Source organism: Lissotriton vulgaris, chromosome 7, assembly GCF_964263255.1.
Source record: "Lissotriton vulgaris chromosome 7, aLisVul1.2, whole genome shotgun sequence".
NCBI classification, from domain to species: Eukaryota; Metazoa; Chordata; class Amphibia; order Caudata; family Salamandridae; genus Lissotriton; species Lissotriton vulgaris.
Window position 1 is genome coordinate 1,566,030,932 of NC_141695.1, and position 17,289 is coordinate 1,566,048,220.

The 17,289-nt window shown below is 45.0% G+C and overlaps 1 protein-coding gene across 1 annotated transcript in view; it reads right to left on the bottom strand.

Annotated features, from left to right (window-relative positions):
• The window catches only part of PTPN1 (protein tyrosine phosphatase non-receptor type 1), a 451,311-nt gene that overhangs the window by 129,920 nt on the left and 304,102 nt on the right, over positions 1 to 17,289 (bottom strand). Inside the window, exon 4 of the mRNA XM_086932463.1 lies at positions 9,603 to 9,701. Within this exon, the coding sequence (XP_086788589.1) occupies positions 9,603 to 9,701 (99 nt within the window). The remainder of the gene's footprint in view (positions 1 to 9,602; positions 9,702 to 17,289) is intronic.

Here is a 17,289-nt window from a genome sequence, read left to right on the forward strand (position 1 = left end):
GACTCCCTTGCACAACGTGCGGTAGAAAATCTGAGGCTCTGAGGCTCTCTCAGGAAGGTTCTGTGGGGTGAGGCTGCTCTGATTGGCTGTTGCAAGAATTTGGTCTCTTTCACAAAAAGAGGTGGATAAGCTACAAAATCAGATGAGGCCTAGGCCTATTTTTTCACTTTGTGCTTACTACTATGGTATTTTTTATTTACAGAGGCTCTCATTCAGACGACGGGGAATGATACAAAGCATGGGAATCTATGAAAGTTCCAATACTGGGGCAATAATTCCTTCTGCTCCACGAAAGGGGGTTTTCCTGAATTGGAGCGCTCCTAGGGCCTTAGCCGTGTCAGTATCAGTTTTGATGGTTTGTAAAGCATCATCAACATGTGTGCCGAAGAGTGACTCACCATCAAATGGCATATCCATAATTTTTTCCTTGTACTTCAGGGCGGAACAAGGTTGCTTTCAGCCAACCCTGGCGTCTCAAAACAGCTGCTCCAGCAAGCTGACGGAAACCCAAAGAGGCAATATCCATGGATGAGTCCATAATTTCGGAAGCTGACCTCTCCTTCAAGCAGGATTTTCCTTGAATCCATCTTTTTGTCTTCTGGAAGTTGATCTAAAAATTGGGCAATATCCAGCCACATCTGTCGATCGCACCCGGCTAGAATCGCAAGAGCGCTGGCAGCTCGAACAGTTGCCCCTGATGTGGTTGTAAACCTCTTCCCAATATTATCAAAATGCCTCCCTTCCTTGCCAGGTGAAGCAGTGATGGGCCTTAAAGCGCGAAAGCCGCTTATGTTCTCTGGCGGAGATTCTATCATTTGAGGAGACGGAGAAGCTGGTGTAGATATGGCAGTCATGCCACTTATCCCCTGTTTGAGCCTCCTTCTGAGGCGGAGTATTCTCAATCTCTCCCTCATCAGAGATATCTGGATGCAGTGGCAGCCCACTAGTATCTCCCATCAGGGACGGTGTGGACAGAGGCACAGAAGTATGATGTGGTGTAGTGACTGGCGGAGGAGGTTGAAAAGGCGGAGGAACAGGTGAAGACAGAAAGCGTGTACAATAGTCTCGTAACAAATCTTGAAGATCTTGAATCACTGCAACAGGAAGGTGAACCATAGGTTCGGAACCTGGTTCCATATATTGAATTTTTGCATGAGGAGGGGAATATTCCCGTTGATAGTATCCCCAATAGTCCTAGTCAGCCTCTTCCTAATACTATACATGTAATTGGGATGGACTATCTGCAGGTCCAAACATCCCTTCATCATCAGATTCCTGCAAGAATGTTGAAGGAGGTAAAGGAGAAATTATCACAGGATTTAGCCGAAATGTGTCTCGCAGACTGTGTCGTCAATGAGAACGTCATTGATGGATACATTGGTATGAGGGAAGGACGCTTACGGCCAGCCGTGGAGTATAACAACTTTGTAGACGGTAAAGGTGTCTCCATCGTAGACTAGGACATGATATGACAAGAAACAGCAGTCGTCTGTATCATCAACGAGATTGTCATTATCGCGGTCGTCGACGTAGCCGTCAACAGAACCACCGTCGTCGACGGGACCACCGTCGTCAATGCGGACGCCGACAAAAAAGTTGCAGTCGTCGCAGACAATGAGATAGTCGGCAGTACAACACTCATCGTCACCTGAAACGGCGACGGGACCGACGTCGGCAATGGAGATTTCTTAGACGACGATGAAGGATAAACATGTTTTGAGGATGGTTTTCTCGACGTCCAAGTCTCAGAAATAAACGCCGTCAGCGGTAAAAGCTTCTTAGAGACAGATATCTTCATGTAATAAAATGAAGAATATTTTCTTTGTTTTTTTTCCTCAGCTTTAAACAGAAGCTTTCCTTTTTGTGAGGTACTTTCTTCCTCATGACAAGTTTTCTTTGATGAATCTCCTGAGGTTTCTAAAAAGAAGATAAGAAATATTTCTCTCCTTTAAGGTGTTTCTTTAGATGTCAAGGAGGTAGAGCTCTCCTCATCCTCAGAGAGAACATCAGATTTCGCCTTAAGTTTTTGAAGTCAAATCAGTAGTCTACCCTCGGTCTTTGAGGGTCTTAGTAGAAAAGGTTCTACATATCTTGCAATCTTTTACCTTGTGTTGAGGGTAAAGGCAGGAGCTGCAGTACTTAAGTGGGTCTTCAGAATGCAGCCTCTTTTTCCACACGATCCACATGACCTAAAGAGACCCTTCTTAAAAGATTCAGACATGTTTGAAGAAATACTGGTGGGAAACTGAGAAAAACTGAGCAGAGCTCAGGGAGACTCCCTTTCACACGACGTGTGGTAGAAAATCTGAAGAACGTAGCCTCTCTTGGGATTGCTCTAGAGGATGCCGTCACCTGATTGGCTGTTGCTTGGATTTGGATCATTTTAGAAAAGAAGGTGGATAGGTTATGGCACTGACTTTTCATTGCATGGTAGCCTATGGTAATTTTATCTACTGCTTTTATATGTATATCGTGGGACTCCCATAATGACGAGGGGGATGATTCAAGCATGGGAATCTATGAAAGATCCAGTACTGGAGAACTGCCTCACCACCAAGCAACCCCAAGCTAGATGGAGAAAGTCTGCTTAGTCTGTGGCACACCTGGGGCATTTACCACCCTTGTTGTGTGAAATATGCTTTACCTTAACTGGCGTCAGGTAAGTGTGGTGTAAAAAGTTATAGTTTGTTAGTTTAAATCTAGCATTGTAGGAGACAGTGTGTGTGAAAGCTCCTATGGACGCCCATTTTCTTGTTTCTATCTGTGTATTAAGGTCTCTCTCCCAAGCCGCCCTTGATGGCGGCGTCGGGGTGTAGAGTCTTGCCTTATATAGGAGGGAAATCATTCTGCGACCAGCACCACATGCAAGTAGGATATCCAACGTATGTGTTGGCTGGGGGATATCTGTGTACTCTGGCCAGGTGATTTTGACCACCTCCTGGATACCTCTAATGCAGGTAGTGCCCCTTGCCCTAGACTGAAACACTCACTGGCCTGTTCGTAGGAGATAAAGGTTTCATTTGGAACAGGTCTGTGAGGTACTCACAGCCTCCATCCCTCCAGGCCTGGAATGATATGTGTTCTCATCTACTGGAATGGGGCCAAGACCCACATCGGTAACTATGAAATGGTGCTTTCCCCAAAATCTTCTCAACAAACTGCTGCCAGATGCTTGCAGTGCATCTCACTACATAAGGAAGAGTTGTCTCCGCCCCCTTACCCTTCATCAGTGCAATCGGGAGTGTCGACGGATCAGCTTTACCTGCCATTAGGCGCTTTTCCCAGTTATCTTCCACTGCCACAGTTGAGCTGCATAGTAATATAGGTCAAATCGCGGAGATTCCAGGCCTCTCTCCTCAACTATGTATCATAGTATTTAGGGCCACTCTACTCCTCCTTCTGCCCAAAGCAGTGAGGTCAGGATCGTATTTAGCTTTTAAACAATACGTGTCGGAAAAAGGCAAAGTGAGTTCTGGAGCGCATTAAGGGACCTCGGAAGCATTACCATCTTTGAGATGGCTAGTCTTCAAATACGAGACAGTGGAACGTTGTTCCAGAATGTCACAGAATGCTGTAGGACTGTAACTGTTCGATCCATGTTCATTGTCATTGTCTGTGTGTTTGACAGCACCACCTGGATCCCTAGATACCGGAATGCCACCTGTTCCCAACAAAGTCCCCACCGTGGCTAGGCCCGCCAGTGGGAAAAATCAGTGACTTATTGCAGTTAAGTCTTAACCCAGATACCTCTCCGAACCACTCCAGCTGGCACAGCAGTTCCGGTATCTCCACCCAGGGGCATGCCAGATTAAAAAGCGCATCATCTGCATAAAGGGAGATTATCTGGTTTGTGTCTCCTACCTTGAGTCCCCACTGATCTAGGTCAGCTCTACCACGTACCGCCACTGGCTCTATAGCTAAGGCGAACAAAAAGGGCGAGAGTGGGCACCCCTGTCGGGTGCCCCGTCCCAACTTCCATTCTTCTGAGGGCGTGTCACCTAGTTTGACCCTTGCACGAGCGTCAGTATACAATAGTCTGACCCAACCGCAGAATTTAGGGTTCAGCCCCGCGACGCTGAGTACCTCCGAGAGGTATCTCCAATCAAAGTGTCAATAGCCTTGGCTAGGTCTATAGAGACAAGTGCCATCTCCTCCTCCTGATACCTCGCTTCATGCATAATGTGGTTTAGTCGACGTAGATTCATCGCTGTATTTCGACCAGGTATAAAGCCACATTGATCATCATGGACAAGGTGCAGCATATATGGTCCTAGGCGGGATGCAAGCAATTTACATAGGATATGGTGTCCTTGTTTTTCATCGTAATTGGGCGGTAAGATGAGGGCTCATGGGAGCCCCTCCAGGCTTCAGAATCATACAAATTTCACCCTGGCGAATACTAGGCGGAAGAATACCCTGCTCGAAGGCCTCCAGGTACGCCTGCAAAAGGAGTAGGGGGGGGGGCGCAAAGGTACAGTAAAACCCCGGGGGTATCCATCACTCCCCAGAGAGTTAGCCCCCAGTAGCTGCTGCACACAGATTGCACTTCAACTAGGGTTAACGGCGACTATAAATCCTTCCTGGCTTGCTCGGGGAGAGATTTCAGGGTCAAAGATTGTAAGTAGGGAAGGTAAGCACTCTCGCTCACTGCTGGATCTGCGGTTAACACAGTCTGCATATGAGACGGCAGGACCCGTCGTAGTCCTATCTCGGAATGTACCAAGCCACCAGTGGGCGTGCGCAACGCGACTATTGTGACAGGTTGCTGTTCTCTACAAAGGATCCAAGCTAACAAGTGACTACATGTCTCCCTCTCTGTGTAAGAGTGGTCTATATTGTGTGAGTATATTTATCAAGTCTGTCCCATATGTCCTGGAGGAGTGTCCGAATTTCCCATTCCCTAGCCCCTGCCGTAGCATCTGAGCATTCCCGGAGCTGTCTCTCCAATATGCCTTGCTCCTAAGCTGTCCATTCCTGCTGAAGCTGTTTGCGGACCCCACATGTCAGGCTAAGAGATGCACCCCTCACTACCACTTTCAGGGACTCCTACTTCGTGGCCCATGACAAATTCGCCCCCTCTCAATTCAATTCAATATAATCAGTTTTTGCTTTCCTTTTGTGTTGTTTCCCTGAGGGGTTTTCCAGCACTTCTGCTGGTAGCCTCCAGGTACTTGGCCATCAAGCTTGGGACCCCAACAGATCACACAGGACACAGGGGAGTGGTCAGATAGGAATTGAGCCGGATGAGTCACTTCTAAAGATATATCAGCGTCCTGGTTTGCAGCCAATATTCTGTCTAGTCTACTGTGGGTATTATGCATGGGGGAAAAGCAAGAATACAGTTTCTGGGAAGGATGCCTCTGACGCCATATATCTTGCACTAAGTTCCCCATGACTTCACAGTGCTTCTCCGCCATCTGTGGTTTAGTCCCCCGGTGAGGGGGGAACCTATCAAGCTCAGTCCAATACACAGTTAAAGTTTCCCACCCAGATAAGGGGTACCTTTAGTTCTGACATCAAGACATCTTAAATACTTGAAAGAAGTCTGGATCCTCCGTGTTAGGAGCGTATGTGTTCAATATAGCTACATCTCTTCCGTCCAGCTTCGCTCTCAAAAGTATGTACCTCCTATGTATATCTGCTTCCAGAAATTGCAGGACGTATGGGGTCCCGGGGCACACGCACAAGTACACCTCTAGCGTTAGTGAAATATAATCAGTGTAAAATCTGCCGCACCATTTTTTTGCCAGCTTTTGGGCTCAGTCCTCACTGAATTGGGTTTCCTGGAGACATGCTATAGCTTCTTGGTGTCTCCAGAGAAAGGAGAGAACTCTATAACTTTTAGTGCATGTACCCAGCCCTCTAACGTGCCAGCTCATAATTTTAGTCCCCTTTGTCCTCGTACCTTCCTAGGCCCTTAGGCTTCTGCCCCTCCCCAGCTTTAAATCATTACATACACTGTATGCTGTACAAACAAAAACTTAAACGGAATAAAGAGTTACCCATGGCCCCTTCCCCGCATACAAGCAAAGATGCTGCAAGCGTGCATGCGTTAATGTCCTTCCCAAGCTTGTGCCAGGACATGCATAGCTGCTCCATCACCCAAACAGAGGCTGTAAAATTTCCTTTGATGAGAAAAAAAGAAAAAAAACAGACTCCCAGGCTTATCCTGTCGAAACATACAATGTGTAGGAGCCTCAGGTTCCCCCTAGGGTCAAGCCCCCCCGCCCCCCCATTTCGAGTCTATCCCGTATCACGTACCATCCGTTGTGTGCAGGATACGAAGTGGACCTCCTAACCCGGCCCCCCTTTTCCCCTCAAGCATACCCTCCCCGAGTTATCATACCTTAAACATCATTGTTAAGTTCAAGGAGGTTCAGACCTGCTGGACTATTGGAATTATAACCCAATAGTTCATAACATTACCATCATTCCAGGTACGGGGGGATATGAGAGTCCGAAATCACCTCATTCGTTTGTATCAGGGTCTCAGGAACCAGTTCCATTTCTGGGGCGTCGATGTCTGCGTTGTGGAATTACCCGAGCCTGGGAACTCCACTCGCGTGGCGCCGTCATTACCCACTGTGACCCTCTGTCTTTCGGACGGGTTGCTGTCAGTGGATCGATATCTGCGCCTGCCCCTCCGGTTCCTCAGGGGCCTAGTCCCTCATTCTTTCTGGGGTCCTCTCCGCTCCTGGACTGGAAGTGCATCCCCTCATATTTCAAGCCATTCCCATACTTCGTCCGGGGCTTCGAAGAAGTGGGAGTTCCCCTGTGATATCTCCTTCAGTTTTGCGGGGTGTAGGAGCATATACTGGAGGCAGAGTTCTCTGAGTTTTTGCTTTACTCCTAGGAAAGATTTTCTTTGTTCCTGTACCTGCCTGGTGTAGTCCAGGTATATCAAAATGTTGTCATTGTCATAGGTGAGGTTCGATCTCTCCCTCGCAGCTCGTAAAATGCAGTCCCTGTCCCTATAGTTCAGGATTTTGGCTATTATGCCCTGGGAGGTGCCCCCGGTGGAGGAGGAGGGACCAGCTCCCTGTGTGCTCTCTTCACAACAAAGACGTCCAAAAGTCCACTGGGGCAGAGCTTAGTGCGTATCCAATGTTCCAAGAAAGGTTCAGTATGCCCTACCTTCCGCTTCCTCAGCGCGACGTTCCAACGCCCCAGTGGTGCTGGATAACTGTGATACCTGCTGTTTTAGCGATGCCACCTCGCCTTGAAGTTGCACAATGTCCCCTTCTGCCGTGGACACTGTCCGCCACTTTTCGCAGGTCTGCCCTGAGTAAATTAACATCAATGGATACTGTCTCAATTTGCTTTTCCAAGGCATTTCGCAATCCCTGGATCACCTCCAGGAGCTCCGCCCGGGAAGGCTCATTGACAGCGCCGCCGTCTCCCTCAGTGCCAGACTGTCTCTTGAATTGTTGTGTAGGGAGACGTTGAGTGGTGTATTGAGTGATGGCATTATGGTTTGACACGTGCCCTGGCTTATCTTTTCCCATTCTTGTGAGGGGTGCTCAGACTTGTTATGATGGTTTTTGTGTCTTTTTTCTCAGATTCAGGATACTCCTGTAATCACCAGGCACCCAGCAGGACGTTGCAATGCTCTTAATATGAAGGCGCTGTCCACTACCATCAGAGCGGCAGAGGACAGACCGGTGCCGCACCCCTTTCAAGCGTCTCACCAATGTGCCCCGCAGATCCTCCGTTGCCCGTGGTCCCCAGTAGTGATAACCTGGTCTCTAAACGAGCTTCAGCTAGGCTGCACCAAGGTCTTCAAGGGGGGCCCCCCTCCAATAGCACGTGTGGTGCACTGTCCATGGCGGGCCGCCATACGAGTCTCCCAACCTCCTGTCCAGAGAAGTTCTGGGGCACTCCTGAGATCCAGCTATCCCAGTGGGTTGTCAGGGCCACTAGCAGGGACTCTCCTCTGGAGCTCCAAATGTTCTGCCGAACATCAATTCACCCAGGGTTCCCCTCTTCACTCGTGCCGGCATGGTGCTCCGATCGGTTCATGGGCTGTCGCCAAGGCAACTGGTTGTCATTCAGGCCCCCTAGTTTCCTCTACGCTAGTTCTCTTACATAGGGTTGCCGTGGCCAAGTTCAATCAGACAGTCATAGACACCGCAGATGGTAAAACAGACTTGTGGCAATGAAAGAGCAGGTCCCGGCATGGGGCCCCACTAGCTACTCACCTCGCTTTTCCTGCGGTTCAGCTGAATCCCAGGGTGCAAAGGAGAACTGAGGAGGGCTTCCCTTCCCGGACCTCCGCGTAATATCCTCCCTGCCTGTCCAAAGACACCGTCCAGGCTGCAGGTCACTGGCGTGCACAGAATCCGGGGTGCACTATCAGCGGCCTTGCATGGCAAAACCCAAACAGTGCGCGGTCCCGTCGGGCCAAGGCCCAGAGCAATACCTCAATTTTTGGCTCATTTAACTGCGGCAATAAGGAGGACAGGCAACAGATCCAGGTCCCCGAGGATTACCCCCGGCAAGCGCTCCAGGCTAGGCCTCTCCCGGCCATCACCAAACCAGGCGTTTCACGCAGTTTGCTCCCGGGCCTGCAACGCTGTGTGGGAGAGACCCGGTCGCACCAGCAAAGTTTTCCTCAGTAGGCTCTGACTGCATTAAGGGCTCTCTACCCAGTCATCAGGCACCCAGATGGGCTGGGGATCGTCTAGGGTAGGGTGTCTGGACCAGGCCGCCCTTAGCCCACGTCAGATCACAGACTTAAAGCTCACGTCTTCACGTCATGTCAGCCCAGATCATTGATTTTTAAAGGTAGAAAGAAAACCCATGGTGCTATGGATATTAATGTTTCACCAGTTTTTATTCTGCATTTTCCACCTTCCAATACTGAGAATGTAACATTTTTCATAAACTGCAATGATTTACTTTCAGTCCTCCAATGATGACAGCAAGCTGAGGCGCTGTAAAATTAGACTGTCAAACAAATGACAAGGATATTAAACCCTAGATTGTTTCCCTCCCCACCTCACCTACTGCAGGTCTTACAAAAGTCTCAGTGTTTGGAAGGAAATCTTCCCATGACATTTAAAAAACCTAATTAGACCATGTGGTACATTTGGCACCTCTCCAATAGGAAATCATTTAAAAGCATACATTTTAGAGGATGTCTGGGAAGTCTTAGACGTAGCCAGCAGAAGCAGGAACCGAATCTAATCATCTTGAAGGGATATGGCCCAAACTTCATAAAAAGTTCATAGAAGGATTTAGCAACCATTAGTTCAAGACCACGTTGAACCAACAGTTGTCCACTTGTAGAAGTATCGTACTGAAGACTTCAGAAGAGTATTTGGACACAATTGGGAGCTGGAAAAGATGCTTAATACCAGGTATTGATCGTGGAATATTCTCTGAATGAAAGCCAGGAATTTGGGGGTTCGCCTGAAGGCTTTTTCTTAAGGGATGGTGAGACTGACCCTGCTGGTCTAATACATCCAAACAAATACTTTCAACAAACTAAAAGCTGTATAAGCTATAATAAACAGGGTTAATTCTTGGCAAAAGACAATGGCTGTAAACCTTACCAAATACACAAGCTCAATTATTTTAAAGAAAAAATGTCTAGTACTTACAGATCCCTTTTCAATCACTCTATTAAGCATGACAACGCCCCTGCTCTTCTGTTCCCAAACCATTTCCCAGAAATGTCCGCAAGTATTTGGCAGAGGGCCCTGTAAAGATCAAGTAGATCAGGAACGGTTAAAGTGCAGTCAACATGTTTCCAAGAATTCTTTCGAGAAGGGATTTTAGTGACATAAATAAAACGACATTTACAATCATATACAGGTCTGTAAGCCAACTGCTCTTTTAAAGCAATATATATTTTCATTTATTTTTTGTAAGATCAGTCCCACACGACTGAATATTTTACAGTCAACACGCTCTTTTCCTTGTTCTTTGATTTTCAAATACTAATGAGCGCTTCAGCAATAAGAAGGGTGTTGTTTCTTAAGTAAAACAGCCAAGCTTGTGGATGCTGAATGTATGGACTGCCCAGCCTTACGCACCTACGTCTATAATTTAAGTATTAACAGCTGTTAAAGTCTTAATGAAAACATGGTCACCAGGAACCATGCGTCTTATTAGGCCTGCTTTCAGGGGATCTTGCACCACCAAAATCAGAGGTACGACACTGGTTCGACTGAAAAGTGCTTGAACACTTTATGAAGCAAAAGCCTCGAAAGTATGTTCCAGGATAATATTAATTTGGTATTTTCACACGAGAAAGAAACATCTGGGGGCCATGGGGTGTCAAACGAAGGAAAACAATATGCAAGCAATAACCCAAAATACGACACCTTAGGATAAAATAAATGTGTCTGCTACGTACTGCCTTGTCTCTAAAAACGAAGGCCAACTGGTGAGTCGGATGATGCTATTGCTACTTGTGTGGCTGTTCACCAGTAAAGATTAACTTCTCAGTGGCTTCTTATTGCCATCACTTAGGCTCTTACCACCTAGTCTGGGAAGTCAAAACTCATGTACACTCGACTCGTGCAGCTAGTCTACATTTAGATTATGCATCGGAAATCACAGAGTGTAAACCAATAATTATTTTGTGATTTTTGAGCGCATAAATTTTTCACAAATTGGATTCAGAGCACCACCCATTCCACACTCATGATACTCATCAAACTTCATTTCGGTTTTTATAAACCATAAAAGTACATAGTAGTAGTACATCACAATACAGTTTTAAAAACAACATCACAGCAAGATAAGAAAAGTTTTGATAACTGGGCCCTATATCATGGATGGGGGAGAGCTTTACACAATTCATCAGTAGTTTCTAAAATCATTGTATTAAAAGGAATAAAATATTTACAACATTAAAATTTGAATAAACGGGGATATACTCAATTTTTAGTTCATACATACCAATAGAATTAAGGCTGCTATTAATCAATCGACATAATAAATCTGCATATTGATCCAGTACCTGCTTGCATTATGCTCTAATAGAGTTACAATTTCAAACCATTTTTGGTTCTATAGAACATAAAACACATAAGAAATCTGGAGACGCAAAAGACGATCAATCGTGCAGTGTCTGATAGGAAAATTAGTTCTGCCTGTCTATAGTGCCTTAATTTGAGGGTGTTACATAGGGGTTTAATCCATCTTTCCCTCGGAGATTTATACGCCGGGCAGAAAAATAAAGTGTGTAACATTTTCCTTAATATACCGTTTTAACAAAAACTGCATTTATCTGAGTCTTATTGCCCCATTTAGATTTTTTATCATTGGTCTGCCACCGAGGGATAAACCTCGTCTAAAAGAGTTTCAAATTTGGGCACGTCTTTGAACTGGAGAAACCTTGTGGTTAGTGGTCCCAAACTGGCATCCTGTAGTAAAGCATTGCGTTGGCAATCCCAAAATACACGCTTTACTATTTTACTACAAGATTTCGTTAACTCCTCTGGTTTTCCCCAGTAAGTTGATAGTCCTATTTTTTTAAACCAGGTGGCAAAGTGTTTAAACCAAAGGGATATCCTTTATGATACCAAGGGGCATTAACTCAAGAAGTCCAAGTCTATAATGGATAAACTCTTCCGTGGTCCAGATTCTAATCCAGTACATAAGGGGACGTAACGCAGCTAGGCTATCAGTGCGCTTTAGATTAATACCCAAAAAATAGGTACCAGTGGGGTTCTTGTTGGCAAGGATAATAGACTTCGTACAAATTTATTTTCACCCACTTCGAAGTTGTATTTACAATGCGGCCCCCAAAGTTCTGCCCAATAAAGGGCTGCAGATTGTGCCTTGCATTTATAAACCTTGATGGCAGGTGATACAGCCTTCGAGCTGCTCCCTCTGTGTTTCTTTAGTATTGGCATAGAGTTTTGGAGCAAAACTAATTTAGTTTTTTCTAATTGGGGTTTCCACAACATTTTAGAATCTAGCGTGATACCTAAATAGTTAAAACTATTCACATACTCCAATCTTTCTCCTAGGAGTTCCAGCTTTTTTTTTTTAACGTTTTACTTGGATTAATGGGCATATATTTTGTTTTACTCGGGTTAATCTCAAGTACCAGGAGTTTGAGAAATAAGAATAGTGTCTGCAAAGAGTAGAGCAGGAATTGCCTCCCCCCCCCTAGCTTGGGAGGATCGCTCTTGCATCCTTCAAGGAAGGAGGGGATATCATTTACGTAAAGGGAGAACAAGGTTGGTGCAAGCACGCAACCTTGTCGCACCCCACGCTTCACTGGGATTTCTCTAGTGAGTTCTCCTCGAGGCTCCACCTTACTTTTGCTAAATTATTTTCATGTAATCTAATTATTTGTACTAATAGTTCGATGGGCATTCCAAGGTTTCTCAAGTGGGTCCAGAGACTGCTTCTAGAAACTAAATCGAAAGCAGCTCTTAGGTCCACGAACGCTACATACAGTGTGCTATGTCTAACCGTAATATATTTCCAACACAGGCACAAAAACCTAAAGACCTGGTCGATCGTACTAATATTTCTGAACCCTGCTTGGTATTTTGTTAGCAGGTCCACTTCTTCGATCCAGGACAAAAGATGCAGCAATATATTTCTAGCGAATATTTTCTGGGGAATGTCTATAAGACTGATCGGGCGATAATTCGCCAGATCCAGCCTATTCCCCTTTTTAAAAATTGTGATGATCTCCGCTCCCCGCCATGTTTTCCGTATTGGGTCAAAGCTTGCTATAGCGTTACATAAACCATATAGGGAACCCAGGTTGACAAATCGTGTTTTAGGAGGTCACCAGGTATTTTATCTATTCCCGGAGCTTTCCCAGATTTTAGTGTTCCAAAAACATAGTTTGTTTCTTTCAATGCGAAATGTAAATTAGCTGCCTTCGCTGACTCAATCATTTCTCCCGTCAACTCTAAATTTTCAGTATTAGATTCGTTTTTTGATTCAGAATAGAGCATGGAGAAGTGATTGACCCAGGTATCCTCATCCAGAAATATGTCTCTGTTTGCTACCTGCCCTGTTACCTTTTGTCATTAAATTCCAAAAACCTGCCTGGTCCTTTGTTTTGGCTGCTCTAATAAGACCTTCCCATATCTCCTCATCCCAAGCTTTTTTGGCTACATCTAATATTTGGTAATATGACCATCTTAGAATCCTTGTTTTGGGTAAATCCTTTCTTTTTATTGCTGCTATTAACTCCGACTTTGCTTTACAACAGTCCTTAGAGAACCAGGGTTTACCATGACAGGCCCTTTCAGTTATCTTTCCCCTCTTACTATTTGTTGTTTTACTTAATATAGGGCCGAGAGCATCTACCAACCTGCCATGTAGGTCAGTCATTGTAATTGGTGCTACATTGCTCTCAATACGCGTAGACAGAGTCTCTGTAAAAACTAAATAAATGTTAGTCAATAACCTTTTATCCCCCAAAATATTGGGCCGTTTTATAGCACAGTTACTCCTGGTTAACATTATTTGGTTATCTAAGATACCGTGGTTAGCTTTTGCGGAGATCGCTATAGAAAAGAGTTCTGGAGAAGCCCTCAGGCTCAGGGGTAGATGATCGCTCTCTGTTCTAGGAATTATATTAAGGTCACTCAGGGAGCACCAACAATTTAGTGACACCATTATATAGTCAATGTGACTTTGCGAATTCATTCTACAGAACGTGTGGACTTTAGGTCTGTCAGAAGGGAGGCGACCGTTACAGGATCTAAGATTATGAGCCAGGGTTAGGCCTAAGAGCTGAATCACAGCTGCGGTACACTTGGCCTCTTTTTCACTAAGTAAGACTAGAGAAAATCCCTGGAATAGTATTAAAGATGACGGCATGCGGGGGACAGATGTTCTTTTTTGTCCACAGAACCCAAAGACCTATTGTCAGGGGACACACCAGAAACCAAAGTATGACGTTTACAATCTTTTATTAAAACTGAAAATCTGGTATTAAAATTTCAGAAAAAAAATCAATCAATTCTTCTGAAAACATACATTTCTTTTGAAAAAATACAATGTCAACAAAGTAGATTACATTTCATACTAATAAAATTTGTTAAAGACACATAAATAACATTCTGAGCTTAAAAAGAAAGTTATATAAGAATCTAAACTTAAAACATATACAATACAGTACAGAAATAGCAGTAACACAATATCTACAGAACAAATACCCCACTTGTAATACTTGCTCGAATATTGTATCAACTGATCTATGGGATCCAATAGCCTTACTGGGTTTGCATTTTTATACCACAATTGTTAAGTTTTGCATACAGTTGGCATCTTCTAGGCTTTATTGGATTCTCAATCTTTTCCGGGCCTCTTTTTCACTAGCCAGGGGTGGAATATTGTATGCTTGATCTTGTAACTCCATCAAATCCCCAAAACCATGGACCGGCTCAAAATTACAATTAAAATCGCCGGCAATGAATACCCTTGGGCTATGGCCTAGTGTATCTAGGGTACAGTCAAGTTGGTTAATAACATTCGATTCACCCTGTGAAGGCGATGGTCTGATATAAACATTAAAAAGATAAGTAGTTTTGTTATCTTTGTCCCTGAACCCTAAAACCAGTATGTCTTGTGAATTGATTTCTAAGGAAGTAATCTCGATTTGCAAAGACACACAAACCCAAATAATAAGTCCTCTAGAGGATCTTCCTTTTGCGGAGCGTGTTGCCCCCACCCCGTACGTTTTGTATCTTACTCTGTAATGTAATGTAATGTAATGGGCATTTATAGAGCGCTGCTACCACTCCAAGGAGTATCTTGGCGCTTACACAACCCAGGTGGAAGGGTTGGATAAGGAAAGAAGTCCAGTTTCTTAAACACAGCCACTACACTAGGGTTCTACACATTGAGTCAGACATGGAGAAAATCCAGGTTCAGTGCCTTCCTAAAAGGGGCCTCTTGGGAGAAAGAACGCAAGGGAAGGGGGAGTTTATTCCAGGCCTTGGTTCCCAGTACAAAGATGGATTTGCCACCCTTTGTAGCCAGTTTAAAACGGGGGATGGTAAGTAAATTCTGACTAGCAGATCTTAGGCAGCGTGCTGGGTAGTATCTTTTGAACCCACTTCGTAAATAGGTCGGGCCACGTTGATGGAAGGCTCTAAAAGTAATCAAGAGAAGTTTAAACAAAATTCTCTTTCCTATTGGCAGCCAGTGTAAGGTATTTAGAGCTGCAGAGGCAGATGATCTACGGGGCAGACGCAGTACGAGGCGGGCAGCCGCGTTTTGGATCATCTGCAATTTGTGGAGCACGATTTTGTTTGCTCCAGCATAGAGTCCATTGCAGTAATCTAGCCTAGAATTTATTAAGGCCACTGCGACTGTTCTCCTCGCCGAAAGGGGAAGGAGGTCAAAAAATTTCCTAAGTGCTTTGATAATTTGAAAGCACATACCTGCCACTGCTACAGCCTGAGGTTTGAAGGATAGGCAGTTGTCAAACTTTATGCCTAGGTTACGGGCGGATGCCATTGTGTTAGGTGGAGCTTCTGCATCCGATGGCCAGCATGCTGAGGGGGAAAAAAGATTATTGATCCCTATGGGTAGAATTTCCGTTTTTCCGGCGTTGCACTTTAGATGGTTGTTATTCATCCATTTAAATGTCGCTGCAAGACAGTTCCTAAGGTCTTCCTCGGCACCTGGTTGTTCCTTATCCAGCACCAAAATCAGTTGGGTGTCGTCAGCGTATGAAATAGAACTGATCTTGAATGGCTCGATCAAGTTCATCAGGGGTGTCATATATAGATTGAAAAGGACAGGGCTCAAGCTAGAGCCCTGTGGCACCCCTGAGCTGACGTTTTTAGCCTCAGACTGATATGGGCCAAGCACTGTTATTTGGCGTCTGTTTGTGAGGAAGTTCCTACACCAGGTCAACACCTGTCCTCCCGCACCTGCGGCAGCCAACCGGTCCAGTAAGATGTTGTGGGACACGGTATCGAAGGCTGCCGACAGGTCAAGAAGTATAAGGACAGCCTGTTTTCCCCGATCCACTGCTGCTCTTAAAGTTTCAGCAGAATATAGTAAAGCTGATTCGGTAGAATGTTCTGACCGAAAGCCAGACTGATTCGGATGGAGAACGTTATTCTTCTCTAAAAAGTTTGTCAGTTGACTATTGACAAACTTTTCAGTCAGCTTAGATAAGATGGGTAGCAAAGAGATCGGGCGCAGGTTGGACAGGGTAGTAGGATCGGCCAGGGCCTTTTTTTGGAGTGGCTTGACAGCTGCAAGTTTCCAGTCCTCTGGGATACTTGCTGTTGCTAGAGAAGAATTGATGATACTGTTAATCATAGGATTAACTATCTCTATTAGATGGTGCAACACTGGAGGAGGACAGGGGTCAAAAGGGGAACCTGATTTGCTGGCTAAAATAACTTTGGCAGTTTCCTCCAGGGGGACTGGGCCAAACTCGTCAAAGCGGAGGGGGGAAGTCATCTTCGCTATCTGTTCACCATCCGTTGTGATGGTAGTATCTGATGGGAAGGTATTAGTGATAGTTAGGATTTTATTATCAAAATAATCAGATATCGTGTTACAGAGATCTTGTGATGGAGGGATCTCTTGCGATAGAGCTGAGGGCTTGATAAAATCCTTAACACTCCTAAAGATAGCTTTTTGTTCTTGGCCTGCAGAAGAAATGGCCTGTAGGTAATTGGCTTTTTTTGCTAATTTTAATCCTACATGATACTTCCGTCTAGCTGCTATATAGGTGTTACGTGCGGCTGTGTCGTAATTACGACGCCACCTCCGTTCTAGAGTTTTCACTTCGCCTAGCTCAGCCTTAAGGGCTGATGAAAACCACGGGGCATTTTTTTTCTTATTCCTAGGTTTCATGTTCTCATTATTAGCTGGTATGAGCATCTTGCCCGCTCCAGCAATCCAGTCACAAAAGCTTTGATAGTCTGGACAAGTACAATCGGCGAAAGTTGGTAATTCATTTTTAAGATTTTCAACAATATCGGCTCTTCTGGCTAGTGTCTTCCAATTCGGAGTGGGTTTTATATAGGGGTTATCTGTATCTTTTAAGGAGTTAGAAAAGGATTTCCGGGTTTCAGCTATCAGGAAAGGAATTAAAAAATGATCAGTCCATACCTGAGGGCTTGGAGGTTTAACTATCAGGCTGGAAAAATTAGAGCAGATACCATCTAATAGATGTCCTGCTTGATGTGTTGGTTCGCGATTCAACAAAGTGAGTCCCAACACTTCAATTGTGTCTAGGAAGCAACTGACTCCAGGATCAGTTGGGGCCTCGAGATGTAGGTTGAGGTCCCCCAACACCGTGAAGTTAGAGAACCTGAGAGTTAAATCACTCAG